Raw genomic sequence first — 15,648 nt, 5'->3', positions numbered from 1 at the left:
ATAGGCCGAATGGCCTTTCTCCTCCTATATCTTATGGTCTTATGGGATGATAGTGTTAAATGCTGAGCTGTGATTGATAAAGAGCATCCTGATATATGCATCTTAGCTGTCCAGATGGTCCAGGGTTGTGTGAAGAGCCAATGAGATAGCATCTGCTGAAGACTTGTTGGCGCGGTAGGTGAATTGGAGTGGATCCAAGTCACCATTCAGTCAAGAGCTGATATGTTTCAACACCAGCATCTCAAAACACTTCATCACTGTGGATGCAAGGGCCACTTGGCGATAGTCACTTAGACAGGTTACCACATACTTCTTGGGCACCAGTACGATTGAAGCCTGTTTGAAGAAGGTGGGTGCCACACACTGCCACAGTGAGAGGTTGAAAATATCTGCAAATACATCAGCCAGTTGGTTGGCGCAGGTCTTTAGTACTTGACTGGGTACTCCATTCGGATCGGCTACTTTCCTTGGATTCATTCTTTTGAAGGTAGCCTGCATGTCATCTTCAGATACAGGTTCTCTCCCCTCCCCCCCCCCCCCCCCCCCCCCGCTATCCAAGGTCGAGTGTTCCTATGAAACTGTAAGCCGAAATGCCATAAAGTGAAGCAGCAATTTCCCTTAATTTATATAGGAAAAATTTTTGAGCATTCCCAGACCCAAAAAATAACCTACCGAATCATACCAAATAGCACATAAAACCTAAAATAACTCGAGCATATAGTAAAAGCAGGAATGATATGATAAAAACACAGCTATATAAAGTAGAAATATTGTATGTACGGTGCAGTTTCACTTATCAAAATCGGGAAGACAGAGCCAACATCGATTTGGAAAAAAAAATTGGCATGTACGCACATGCACACGTACACGCATAAGCACATACTTGCATGCGCACACAACTGCCTGCACAAGGCTTCACAGTAATGGTAGTCTTTCTCGGGGTAAACACACGTATAAAGCAGGCGTGTTTTTCTCGTAAAAGCGAAAATCCTCTTTAGTTAGCGAAAACAGGTACTAATGTAGATCTTTCGTAACAGTGAGCTGTCGTAAAGCGAACTTTCGAAAAATGGGGGCCACCAGTACTGAGACCAAAGGATCATCAGGAGACTTTTGGATGTGCGATGGTTCCTTCCTGTTCTGGTGGTCAAAATGAGCATAGGAGGCTTTGAGCTCATCTGGAAGTGAAGCTGTGCTTTAACTATGTCGCAAGATGTAGCTTTGTAGGAGGTCATGGCATTCAAACTCTGCCATAGCTGTCGAGCACCCCTTGTTGATTGCACTCTAGTCCGGAATTTCCGCTTCGCCCAAGACGCTTTCCAAAGGTCATACCTATATCTCTTGTCGTATTCTTGACCTCCAGACTTGGAATGTCTCTGATCTGGCTCTCAGTAGGTTCCAGATTTCATTGTTCATCCAGGGCTTCTGATTGGGGAAAACCCTAAATGGTTTTGTGGTGACACACTCATCCACAGCTGTTTTAATAAAGTATGCAATAAACCTGGTAAGGTCCTCAGGTAAGGTCTTGAGCTTGGCGCAGTCCACTGATTCAAGGCAATCCTGTAACTGTTCCTCAGCCTCCCGTGACCACCTCTTACTTGTCTTGATCTTTGGTGCCTTGCTCTTTAAACTCTGTATGCAGGTAGCAGGAGTACAGCCAAATGATCCAACTTAACCAAAATGCAGTCTTGGGAAGAAATAATAGGCTTTCTTTATTGTAGAGTGGCAGTGGTCTATTGTATTGGGACCCCCCCGGTGCAACTCATTATGTGCTGGTGATAATTGGGCCAGTTTTCTTCAAACAGGCCTGGTTAAAGCTGCCGACAATAATTTGAAATGTGTTAGGATGGGCCGTTTCTTGTATACAGACATCATTGTGCAGTTTTGCAAGTGCTTGCTTATAATTGGTCACTGGCAGTTATGATCACAGATGAGAACTCTCGAAGAAAACAGTGTGGTTTATATTTATTTGTTAGTTGTTCTAAGTTAGGGGAACAGGAAGTTGACATAACCCCAACATGCATTCACCAACAAGAATTGACTAAAAAGCATTCGCCGCCACCTCTTTCTTTATCAAAATTTGAAGTTCGATCCATTCTGAAAATTGTAAAAGCTTCTGGTTGAATAGCTGCGTCTGGCATGTTTGCTGTTAACCAAGTCTCAATGCAACAAACAATTGAGATCTGCCTCATCTGCCTCTGATAGAGCAGTCTTGCCCTCAGATCGTCAATCTTATTTTCAAGTGTCGGTACATTCGCTAACAAGATAGTAGGCAAAGGAGGCCTCATCCTTCTGCACTTCAGCGTGATTTGAATCTCACCTCTCCTTTGACATTTTCAGCCTTGGTGTTGACTCTTCAAGGCACCACGCTTTAAGGGTTCACTTTTAACAGCTCCACATTTAAATGTTGAATATGAAATCTGAAGATCGTTGATATAATTTTGTAGTCTGTTAAGAGGCATTTTGCATGCTGCAGATTGCTACAAAAGTCTCCCTGTCACTGCTGAGATGATCCAAAAGGAAATCAGAAGTTATCCCATACTGTCTCAGGTCTACATGGCATCTCAAAGTGGCTGGAATGTGCAGCAGAAATTCCAGTTCTCTCATTTTTACCATTGCCAGGATGAACTTGCCTTTAATGGAGGTTGCCTTATGTAGAGATTGAGAGTATTGAGAAACCTCTTTATGAAGTTCCAGAACACTTAGTGATAATGGTCCACAGTTTTTTTGCGGAACAGTTGCAGTCATTCCTGAAAATTAATGGAATAAGATGTATTACATCTGCACGTACCACCCAGCTACAAATGAATTGGCAGAGAAGTTTGTCCACGCACACAATATGTTATAGATATGAGTTGAGATGCATTCTATGTTGAGTTGGATGTTTTGCTAAGCAGGGAGGAGCGTTGTGTTGTGCATTTAATATTTCAGTAATTTTGAATTGAATTGACTTTATAACTTACATCCTTCATATACTTTGGTAAAAATTTGTACATTAAATCTCCACCTAAATATGCAATTGTAGTAATTTATAATAAATCTTATATACAACAGGATAGTCATATAACAGAAATATACAAACCCCATTTCCAGACAAGTTGGGATATTTTCCAAAATGCAAAAATAAACAAAAATCTGTAGATTTGTTAATTCATGTGAACCTTTATTTAACTGACAAAAGTACAAAGAAAAGATTTTCAATAGTTTTACTGACCAACTTATTGTATTTTGTAAATATATACAAATTTAGAATTTGATGGCTGCAACACACTCAACAAAAGTTGGGACGGGGCATATTTACCATTGTGTTACATCACCTTTCCTTTTAATAACACTTTTTACTCATTTTGGAACTGAGGATACTAATTGTAGTAGATTTGCAATTGGAAATTTTGTCCATTCTTGCTTGATATAAGTCTTCAGCTGCTCAACAGTCCATGGTCTCCGTTGTCTGATTCTCCTCTTCATGATGCGCCATACATTTTCAATAGGAGATAGATCTGGACTGGCAGCAAGCCAGTCAAGCACATGCATTCTGTGTCTACAAAGACACGCTGTTGTAGCCCGTGCAGAATGTGGTCTGGCATTGTCCTGCTGAAATAAGCATGGACATCCCAGGAAGAGACATCGCCTTGATGGCAACATATGTCTCTCTAAAATCCTAATATACGCCTCAGAGTCAATGGTACCTCACATACATGTAACTCACCCATGTCGTGGGCACTGATGCACCCCCATACCATCACAGATGCTGGCTTTTGCACCTTTCGCTGATAATAATCAGGATGGTCATTTTCATCTTTGGCATGGAGAATTCGACGCCGATTTTTTCTGAAAACTCGCTGAAATGTGGACTCCTCTGACCACAGCACATGATTCCACAATCTTTCAGTCCATCTGAGATGAGCTTGGGTCCAGAGAACTCACCGGCGTTTCTGCATAGAGTTGATGTATGGCTTCCTCCTTGCGTAATACAGTTTCAAGTTGCATTTTTGGATGCAGCGACGGAATGGGTTATGTGACAATGGTTTTCCGAAGTACTTCCGAACCCAGGTGGCTATAATTGTCACAGTAGCATGATGGTTTCTTAGGCAGTGCCGCCTGAGGGCTCAAAGATTACACGCATTCAACAGTGGTTTCCAACCTTGCCCTTTACGCACTGAGATGTCTCTGAATTCTCTGAATCTTTTCACAATGTTAGGTATTGTAGATTTTGAAAGACCTAAATTCTCTGCAATCTTACGTTGGGAATTGTTCCTTTTGAACTGACTAACAATTCTCTCACGAATTTTGGCACAAAGGGGTGAGCCACGACCTTTGATGGCAAAGACTGAGCCTTTGATGGACGCTACTTTTATACCCAGTCATGATACGTCACCTGCTACCAACTAGCCTGCTTAATGTGGAGTCTTCCACACTGGTGTTACTTGAATATTCTGTGCACTTTTCAATCTTATTTTAACTCTGTCCCAACTTTTGTTGAGTATGTTGCAGCCATCAAATTCTAAATTTGTGTATATTTACAAAATACAATTAAGTTGGTCAGTAAAACAATTGAAAATCTTTTCTTTGTACTCTTGTCAGTTAAATAAAGGTTCACGTGAATTAACATATCACAGATTTTTGTTTTTATTGCATTTTGGAAAATATCCCAACTTTTCTGGAAATGGGGTTTGTAGTTGTGTCAGCATGAATTAAGCAGTCTGATGGCCTGGGTGGAAGAAGCTGCCCCAGATTCTGTTGGTCCTACGTAAGTGTATTGTTTGATTAAGCATGCTTTGTTTACATAATTAATTATAGGTTGTATGGAAGAAGTACTTAAATGCCGCATGTCATTACACCACAACGTATGTGTGCATGTTTTGCAGAAAGTAAAAACAAAGTAGATTATTTTCTCCACACTCCCTGTGTTTCTTTTTCTATTAGTTTTTGAGTTACAAAACATAATACTCTGCACTTCTCCAGCTCTCACCTTGGTCATTGTCAAACTTAATGACTTCAAGGTTAATGATGTTTCTTTGCCCTCAAAAGCCCCTATGTTCTGGGATGTGCTCCCTACACACCTTCTCTGCTTGCATCTCCCCTTTTAACATGTAGCTCAAACATTACCTCCTTGACCAAATTTCCCTTCTGTTCCTCTCTTTGATTATTGGATTCAATATCAAAAGATAACTCCTGAGAAGAGCCATGTTATGCTATATAGTAAATATCTGTTGTTGGAGATGTTCATCTATGATCCAGAGTGGTGAATGTTCTGATATTACAACATAATATTGTCAAGACCACATTGTAGAATAATTGCAGTGGGACAGAATTCAAAACGACCAGAAAATATCTCATTGAGTAATGCATATATATGTAATACATAAATGTATATGTACTCAATGTATATTCATAATGCTCGTGAGATCAGTCCAATTTTTAATTTAGTTGCTTTGATAATTGATCACAGGTGCTCAGGCATGTGTGCTGGTATTTTCCACCACTGACAGAGAGTCTTTTGAGGCTATCTCAAGTTGGAAGGAAAAAGTTGAGGCTGAAGTCGGCGATATCCCTACCGTTTTGGTACAGAACAAGATAGACCTCCTGGATGAAACTGTTCTTAAAAAGTATGTAAATAACATTTTTGTTTGAAGTTGACTTGCATTGTAAATTGCTCAATTTCATATAGTTGAAATATGTAATTTTGTATTTATAAAGTGCCTTAATATTGTAAAACATTCCAGTGTGTTTCACAGGAATGCTATCAAGTAAACCTGAGCACAGATGTCCAAAACAGAAGACATGGGTTTAAGATGACTATTAGGAGGGAATTTGAGGGCATTTTTATTCACCTGGAAGGTGGTTGTAACATGGAATGCACTGCCACAGAGTGTAATTGAAGCAAGTATTCAACATTTAAGTATTATTGGGACAAACATTTGAATCATCAAGTCGTGGAAGGGTATGGACCGAGTGCAAATAAATGCGATTAGTATAGATAGATACCAGATGGTTAGGATGAACACAGTGGGCCCAAGGTCCTCTTTCTGTCTTAAATGACTCTTAACTCCCACAGGAGGTATTTTTCACCAGAAAATTTCTCAATGAGTTGAGCTTAACAAACCTAAAAGATACTTGAAGCATTGGAGTGCTACATATGTAAAACTCCAAATCTTAGGGCCCAGGCAGCCAAAGCCCTAGACTCTGTGGCAAAGTGAGTAGCCAGCTAGAGTTTTAGTTTCTTGAAATGAAACCTGAGATCACTGTGTGGAAATGGAAGAGGGACACACAAGAAGTGACTGGAAGAATGTAGTATAACAGCAGGCAATTGTACACTGTGGTAGCTTACAGGTAGACCCAGAGAATTCCTATGTAGTGGGAAAGTATTAAATCTGATTATGCTTGATCCAGCCAGCTGCCTCAACTTGCATCCAGCACAGTGCCCATCACTGCAGCTTTGCAACACCATTGGATTGAATGACTTAGAGTCTGGATTCCTCAACTATCCACAAGATAACATCCCAAATACTGGTGATTAACCATTAGGTGCCAGATCCCAGGGCACCATAAAGTAGTGTTGACAAGTTGCTTCAGTCGAAGGTTTAAACTATAAAATAAACTTCGTGCGGAAGGGTTTTGGCCCGAAACATTGACTGCGCTCTTTTATATAGATGCTGCCTTGCCTGCTGTGTTCCTCCAGCATTTTGTTCTTTTTCAATCTTTGTATTAAGTTTTGTATATAAAAAAAATATAACATAACATAATATTGAGTAGGTTATAAATACACTAGGCTTGAAGTTAAATTAGTAGTAAGATATCAATATCTTATTGAGATATCAGCAAGGAACATCATAAAATATCAATCAAACCTGTATTAATTGTATATAAAAAAGGATAATCACAAAAAGAGAGAGGAAAAAAACCAAAAAAATATATATATTGAAATAAAACAATAAACCTAAACTAACATGGGCGATAATAATAGTTTATATATACATGATAGTGTCAAGAACTCCGGAACTCCATACCAGAACAAGGATAAAAAAAGAAAAGATCCGGAAGAGGTTAACTCATATGAAAATGTCGAATAAACGGTCCCCAAGTTTCTTCAAATTTAATTGATGGGTTAAAAATAGTACTTCTAATTTTTTCTAAGCTCAAACAAGAAATAGTTTGAGAGAACCACTGAAACATGGTAGGAGGATTTACTTCTTTCCAATTTTGTAATATAGACCTTCTAGCCATTAGAGTTGCAAAGGCGATCATTCGTCTAATTGGAGGGGAAAATCGACTACCATCCTCAATTGGTATACCAAAAATTGCAGTGATAAAATGGGGTTGTAAATCAATATTCCAAACTGAGGAAATGATAGCAAATATATCCCTCCAATAGTTATGTAAGGTGGGACATGACCAGAACATGTGGGTCAATGAAGCAACTTCTGAGTGACATCTGTCACATTGAGGGTTAATATGGGAGTAGAATCGAGCAAGCTTATCTTTAGACATGTGGGCTCTATGTACCACCTTAAATTGTATTAAAGCATGTTTAGCGCATATAGAAGAAGAGTTAAGCATTTGTAAAATTTTTTCCCATTTTTCTGTTGATATAGCATAATGAAGCTCTTTTTCCCACTCTTGTTTAATTCTACCTGATATTTCTGGTTGTATCTTCATGATCATATTATAAATAAGAGCCACTAAACCCTTCTGACAAGGATTCAAGGTAAAAATTATATCTAAAAAATCCATCGGAGTTGAATTGTGAAAGGATGGTACAACTTTATTTAAAAAGTTTCTAATTTGTAAATATCTAAAAAAAATAAGTTTTAGGTAACTTAGATTTGTTAGAAAGTTGGTCAAAAGACATCAGACTACCTTCAAAAAAAAGATCACGAAAGCATATTATACCTTTCCTTTTCCATACGCTAAAGGCTTGATCTATTAAGGAGGGTTTAAAAAAAAAAGTTAAATAAGATAGGGCTATCAAGAACAAAATTTCTCAGAGTGAAAAACTTACGAAATTGAAACCAAATTCATAATGTATGTTTGACAATCGGGTGAGATATCTGTTTATTGAACTTGACTAAATCAACGGGAAGAGAAGAACCAAGAACGGAGAATAAAGAATATCCTCGTGCATCATTACATTCCAAATTTACCCACTGTGGGCATAATGGTGAGTCCAAATCTTGTTTCCAGTATATTAAGTTTCGAATATTATTCGCCCAATAGTAAAATCTAAAGTTAGGTAAAGCTAAACCACCATCTTTTTTAGGTTTCTGTAACTGCTTTTTACTTAACCTGGGGTTTTTATTTTGCCACACAAATGAGGAAATTTTTGAATATGTTGTCAAAAAAAGATTTAGGAATAAAAATTGGTAAAGCTTGAAATAAATATAAAAATTTCGGTAAAACCATCATTTTAATAGCATTAATCTGACCAACCAATGATAAGGATAAGGGAGACCAACTAGTAGTAAGTTGTTGAATTTGATGAAACAAAGGTAAAAAATTCAATCTGAATAAATCTTTGTTTCTTGGTAATTTTTATACCTAAATAAGTGAAGTTATCAGTAACAACTTTAAATGGTACCCTGTTATTCAGTACAGTTTGCACATTTAAAGGGAGTAATTCACTCTTAAATTTAATTTATAACCAGAAAATCTACCAAACTGAACCAACAAGGATAGAATAGCGGGAATAGACCTATCAGGATCAGAAATATATAACAACAAGTCATCAGCATATAGTGATAACCGATATAACTTCTCATTACGGGTAATACCAAAAATATTAGGTGATTCACGAATAGCAATGGCTAAAGGTTCTAGTGCAATATTAAATAATAAAGGACTTAAAGGACAACCTTGTCTCGTACCGCGAGATAATTGAAAAAAGAGAATCTATGATTATTTGTAAGAACAGAAGCAACAGGTTTATAATATATTAGTTTAATCCATGATATAAATTTAGAACTAAAATTAAAATTTTTAACACATTAAATAAGTATGTCCATTCAACTCCATCAAAAGCTTTTTCAGCATCTAATGAAATGACACATTCTGGGGTTCTGGGTGAGGAAGTATAAATTATATTAATCAATTTTCTAACATTGAAAAAGGAGTACCGGTTCTTAATAAATCCAGTTTGATCTTCTGAAATAATCTGTGACAGTATCTTTTCTAACCTAATAGCTAAAATTTTTGTAAGAATCTTAGAATCTACATTTAATAGCGATATAGGGCGATAGGATGCACATAAGGTAGGATCCTTATCTTTTTTAAGAATTAGAGAGATAGTAGCCTCATAAAAAGATTGAGGTAATTTCTTCTTAGTAAATGCATCATTAAAAATTTCACATAACCATGGGGAAAGCAAAGAAGAAAAAGTTTTTAAAAATTCCATAATATAACCATCAGGACCAGGGACTTTTCCTGAATTCATTGATGAAATAGCCTCTCTTACTTCAGCCATAGAAATAGGAGCATCAAACAAACTCCGATCTTCATCTGTCAGTTTGGGAATATTCAAATTATTAAAAAAATCATCCATCATAGACAGATCACCATCAGATTCTGATTGATATAAAGATTTATAAAAATCTTGGAAAGTTTTATTAATTTCTTTATGATCAGTAGTCAAATTACCATCTTGTTTACGAATTTTAATAATTTGTCGCTTAGTCGAATTAGCTTTTAATTGGTTAGCTAATAATTTACCAGTTCGATCACTATGAACATAAAATTGAGCCCTGGTCTTAATTAATTGATTCTCAATTGAAGAAGATAATAATAAGCTATGTTCCATTTGAAGCTCAACTCTCTTCTTATAAAGTTATTTGGTAGGAGTCACGGAATGAATCTTATCAATTTCTTTAATTTTATCCACCAGCATAGCTATATCAAGATACCTTTGTTTTCTTTTACCAGCGGAATATGAGATAATTTGTGCACGGATAAAAGCCTTAAAAGAATCCCAGAGTATTCCTCTGTCAATCTCTTCGATATAATTTGTTGAAAAAAAACAAGTCAATTTATTGTTCTATTAAAGGTGATAAATTCTGGATCTTGAAGCAAAGTAGCGTTGAGTCTCCAAGATCTAGTGCTAGTGGAGGAATCCGACACCTTAATAGACAACTTCAAAGGAGCGTGATCCGAAATGGCTATAGAATCATACTTACAATCAATAACGTCTGTTAATAAACTGTGATCAATAAGAAAATAATCAATTCTAGAATAACTATGATATACATGTGAAAAAAATGAAAATTCTTTGTCTTTAGGATTCAAAAAGCGCCATATTTCAGTAATTCCCGAATCAACCATAAAGGAATTAATAAGTGAGGCTGATCTATTCGGAAGAGTTCGAATAGGTTTAGATCTATCCATCGAAGGATTTAAACAACAATTGAAATCTCCACCTATTATCAGCATATGTTCATTTAAATTAGGGAGGGAAGTAAATAAACATTTAAAAAAATCAGGGCAGTCAAAGTTTGGAGCATAGATATTAACTAAAGCCACTTTTCGATTAAAAAGTGAACCAGCAATCAACAAAAATCTGCCCTGTGGGTCAGAGATAATTTCATGATGTGTGAACGAAATTGAGGGGTCTATAAAAATAGACACACCCCTAATTTTGGCAGTAAAATTCGAGTGAAATTGTTGGCCCTCCCAGAATCTAAAAAAGCGTTGATTATCCTCCCTCCTAATATGGGTCTCCTGTGCGAAAATAATATTAGCATTTAGTCTATGGAATACTTTAAATTTTTTTTACATTTAATCGGATGGTTTAGTATTCCAAGAGATAAAATTAATAGACTTATCCATCATGCCAATACTAATTGTATATATCATAAAAGGTTAAAAAGACACATGACCCATAACTCAGGAAGAAGGGGAAATGATTCAGGAGCAACCGGAGAACATGACACTTGAACAATATTAATAATTTAAAGTCAGCCCATAAACTAAAAGCAAAAAAATAAAAAGCAAATTCCTCCAGCATTTTGTATGTGTTGCTTGGATTTCCAGCATCTGCAGATTTTTTTCCTGTATATAAATGTCTTTGAATGTTTTTATTTAAACCAATTCCCACTTGACCCATACAAAGCTTGTTACACCTTGACGAAGCAGTTGTGTGTTCATTTGTTACTCATTATCATATATACCCAAACTAACATTACAAGTGAATGACTAAAATTGAAATCAAACAATCAGGAGGGAATGATGACTGAAGTGACTGAGATATCAATAGCTCAATTTCAGAGTAATCAAGACAAATTCGACATCAACAACAATAGGAAGGAAGAATTTAAATTGGGAAAGAGAAACATTTTGAGACCTAAAACTTACCTTTAATAGAAAAGGAGTTTCCCAACTCCAAGTCAAGCTGCTACATTGCACAGTAATCAAGTGGAAAAAATGTGAAAAATCATGTGTCTCAAAAGGGAGGGCAAATCCAATCCAGCTAATCAAATCAGTCTGCTGTCAATCATAACCAAAATGATAAAAGGCATGCCTTGACCAGTGTGATTCAGAAACAAGACCTATGGCTACTCTTGTTCTTGACAGGAACACTCAACTCCACATCCATTTTAGCCTTTTAAGAAAAAGTCTAGCCTTGTCTGTGGTTTGAGGAGCCATAGTAATACCAGTCCTGACTCCCAGATCATTTCCCTCATTTACAGGACACAAGCTTGCTATTTAGCTGGATATTTGCAGCACTAATAATATCGAAGAAATTGGAAACAAGCTAGGACAAGGCAATCCAATTGTTTTGAATCCAATCAATTCTCCTTCACCAGAAGCCCAATCAGTCAGCACTGAATATTTCTTCAGCTGTGGGGAGGAGTTTACAGAAGTTAGATCCAGCAAAGATAAATGATGAGCAAAGTATTTCCATGTTGGGTTAAAATGTGACTTGGAGTGGAACTTGCTGCTGTCCTTGTTCTCAACGGTAGACAGCATAGGCAAGAGATTCTGTAGTAGTGTGTTTGGCAAGTAATTACACTGCATTTTACAGACAATAGACAGACATCAGCTGAAACATTCATTCCCTCCATGACCAGCATACCAAGACTGCAGCGTACACCATCTACAATGAGTTTGTTTCACTCTTTAATAAGATCAGAGCTAAGTTTCTCTCTGATTTACTTTGAATTGTGTAATTACCTATCAAAAATTTACCATTCTCATTTTTCATAGTTGCAAAAGGTTCCCAGCCTCAATGTACTTGTCTCTGCGGGAGTGGAGTGAGTGTTCAAGATTTCCATATGCCCTTGTGTAAATTTGTATTCTTTATTTGCTTTCTGATATCAAAACCTTCAAGGGCAACAAGTGATATAGAGGAAGTAAAAGTTTATATATGCAAACTGTTACCTTTACAGAATCAGCATAATCTTATTCCTATTAATGTCAAAAAGATAAAGTACTCAAGTTTATATCTGTTTTAATTCTGATTTGAAATGTAGTGAAGAAGCGGAGGCTCTTGCTAAAAGGTTGAAGCTAAGATTTTATCGGGCTTCTGTAAAGGAGGATTTGAATGTGAATGAAGGTGAGTTACGGATTTTTCACATCTAAACTTGCATTTTATTAGATTCCATCGGTTTTTGGTTTGTAATTAAGAACATTGTTTCATTAAGATTATGATGAGTTGCTTTCATTACTATAATAAGGCGCTGTAGTAGTGTAGTGGTTAGCGTGGCTAATAGAGATTTGGGGGCATTGGAGTTCAGCGTTCATTTCTGATGCTGTCTGTCAGGAGTTTGTACGTTCTCTCCGTGACCACTCGTGTTTCCTCTGGGTGCTCTGGTTTCCTCCCATAGTCCAGAGATGTACCGGTTAGTAAATTAATTGGTCATGGTAAATTGTCCTGTGATTATGCTAGGGTAAAACAGGTGGGTTGCTGGATGATGGGCCAGAAGGGTCTGTTCTATGCTGTATAAATAAATATACCTGTGTATGCAGACGGTGATATATAATAGAAGTTCCTTCTCTTCAGTTTCATATGTAGAACAGAAAAAAATAATTCATGTAGCACAATTTGTTTCTTGCATATGATGTGTTTGATTGTAGGAGGCACACTATATTCTGCTGTCATATAAAGACTTCTTGAACTATATTTTAAAAATCAAGCTGTATTTTGAATGATATTTGAACAATTCTTCTCATCAAATTTTAATAACTGGCAATATTGATATCAGAATCAGGTTTACCATCACCAGATTGTGTCGTGGAATTTGTTAACTTAGCAGCAGCAGTTCAATGCAATACATAATATATAAGAAGGAAAAAATAATAATAAATAAGTAAATCTTAAACAATATATGTATATTGAATTGATTAAAAATCATGCAAAAAAACAGAAGAAATACATATTTAAAAAGTGAGGTAGTGTTCACAGGTTCAACGTCCATTTAGAAATCAGATGGCAAAGGGGAAGAAGCTGTTCCTGAATCGCTGAGTGTGTGCCTTCACACTTCTGTACCTCCTACCTGACGGTAACAATGAGAGAAGGGCATGTCTTGGGTACTGGAGGCCCTTAATAATGGATGCTGCCTTTCTGAGACACTGCTCCTTGAAGATGTCCTGGGTACTTTGTAGGCTAGTACTCAAGATAGAGCCGTCTAAATTTACAACTCTCTGCAACTTCTTTTGGTCCTGTGCTGTAGCCTCCCCATACAATACAGTGATGCAGCCTGTCAGAAAGCTCTCCACGGTATATCTATAGAAGTTTTTGAGTGTATTTGTTGACCTATGAAACCACCTCATATTCCTAATGAAGTATATTCACTGTCTTGCCTTCTTTATAGCTGCATCGATAATGTTAGGGCCAGGTTACATCCTCAGAGATCTTGACGCCCAGGAAATTGAAATTGTTCACTGTCTTCACTTTTGATCCCTCTACGAGGATTGCTATGTGTTCCCTTGTCTTACTCTTCGTTAAGTCCACAATCAGCTTTTTTGTCTTACTGATATTGAATACAAGGTTGTTGCTGTGACACCACTCCACTAGTTGACATATCTCGCTCCTGTATGCCCTCTCATTTCCATCTGAGATTCTACCAACAATGGTTGTGTTATCGTCAAATTTAGATGGTATTTGAGCTATGCCTAGCCACTTAGTCATGGGTATAGACAGAGTCGAGCAGTGGGCTAGATGCACCAGTGTTCGTCATCAGCGAGGAGGAGATGTTATCACCAATCTGCACAGATTGTGGTCTTCCAGTTAGGAAGTTGAGGATCCAATTGCAGAAAGAGGTACAGAGGCCCAGGTTCTGCAACTTCTCTATTGTGGTGATAGGCAAATTGCAATGATTCCAGGTCCTCACTGAGGCAAGAGTTCAGCCTAGTCATGACTAACCTCTCAAAGCATTTCATCACTATAGATGTGAGTGCTACCAGACAATAGTCATTAAGCAGCTCACATTATTCTTCTTAGGCAATGGTATAATTGTTGCCTTTTTGAAGCAAGTGGGAACTTGCACCTACTGGATACATTAGTTTTTTTTTGTGTAAAATTACATTGTTTTAAATGAAGATAGAAATGTCAATTACATCATTTTCAATCCATGGATGAAATTATAGAAACTTGCTTTAACTTAGAATTTAGCAATGAACATTGAAGGGAAGAAATTGATGCTTGCCAGTAGAATGTCCATAAGAAAGCTTTTGCTTATTCATCCAGTTCCTTTCCGGTACTGTCACTGCTGGTATCTCTCTGATCTTCCTGATCTGGTTTGGGAAATAGCAACAATAATAGATGAAGAAATTAATCTGCCACTGAAAGACGCTGAAGCTTTTTAAATTGACAAAATTGTGTGTAAAGTGCACAGATATTATCTTATCTCTGGATTTTTAAAAATATCTTTTGTTTATTCCATCTCCCTTCAGCATTTTCCAGAAATTTGTGTCTGTGTTGTTTCTTTGGTGGGGTGCTTTAACAAAGGAAACAAATTAAAACATAGAAAATCTACAACATAATACAGGCCCTTCAGCCCACGATGCTGTGCCAAACATGTACTTACTTTAGAAATTACCTGGGATTACCCATAGCCCTCTATTTTTCTAAATTCCATGCACCTATCTGGGAGTCTCGTAAAAGACCCTATCGTATCTGCCTCCACCACCGTTGCCAGCAGCCCATTCCATGCACTCACTACTCTCTGTGTAAAAAGAAAAAACAACTACTTACCCTTGACATCTCCTCTGTACCTCCTTACAAGCACCTTAAAACTGTGCCTTCTTGTGTTAGCCATTTCAGCTCTGGGAAGAGTCTCTGACTATCCACACGCTCAATGCCTCTCATCATCTTATACACCTCTATCAGGTCACCTCTCATCATCCGTTGCTCCAAGGAAAAAAGGCAAACCTATTCACTCAACCTATTCTCATAAAACATGCTCCCAATCCAGGCAACAGCTTGTAAATCTCCTGTGCACCCTTTCTGTAGTTTCCACAACCTTTTCAAGCGCGTGAAAGTCAGTCCATGAGACAGTGGGAGAATTTAAACAGCGAGCAGATTGAAAAGGGGAGGTCATTTCTTCGGCAGTTTGAATGGGGCACGACTGCGCAAGTGCGTGAAAGTTGGCCCTTGAGACAGCAGGAGAGTTTAAAAAGTGAGCAGATTAATGGTGCAGGCGACGTAGTAGCGGGCAATGGAGT

At 37.4% G+C, this 15,648-nt stretch overlaps 1 protein-coding gene across 4 annotated transcripts in view; it reads left to right on the top strand.

The window, feature by feature from the left end:
- The window catches only part of rab23 (RAB23, member RAS oncogene family), a 75,883-nt gene that overhangs the window by 34,726 nt on the left and 25,509 nt on the right, over nucleotides 1–15,648 (top strand). For all 4 annotated transcript variants that reach the window (XR_009514408.1, XM_059982269.1, XM_059982268.1 and 1 more), the window contains exons 4-5: nucleotides 5,450–5,606; nucleotides 12,456–12,538. Coding sequence is in view for 3 of the 4 variants with exons in the window: in XM_059982269.1 (XP_059838252.1) it covers nucleotides 5,450–5,606; nucleotides 12,456–12,538 (240 nt within the window). In the remaining variant the exon portion in view is untranslated. The remainder of the gene's footprint in view (nucleotides 1–5,449; nucleotides 5,607–12,455; nucleotides 12,539–15,648) is intronic.

The sequence above is a fragment of the Hypanus sabinus genome, chromosome 10, assembly GCF_030144855.1.
Source record: "Hypanus sabinus isolate sHypSab1 chromosome 10, sHypSab1.hap1, whole genome shotgun sequence".
In the NCBI taxonomy this organism is placed as follows: Eukaryota; Metazoa; Chordata; class Chondrichthyes; order Myliobatiformes; family Dasyatidae; genus Hypanus; species Hypanus sabinus.
This window is presented reverse-complemented; position numbering and strand designations above follow the sequence as displayed.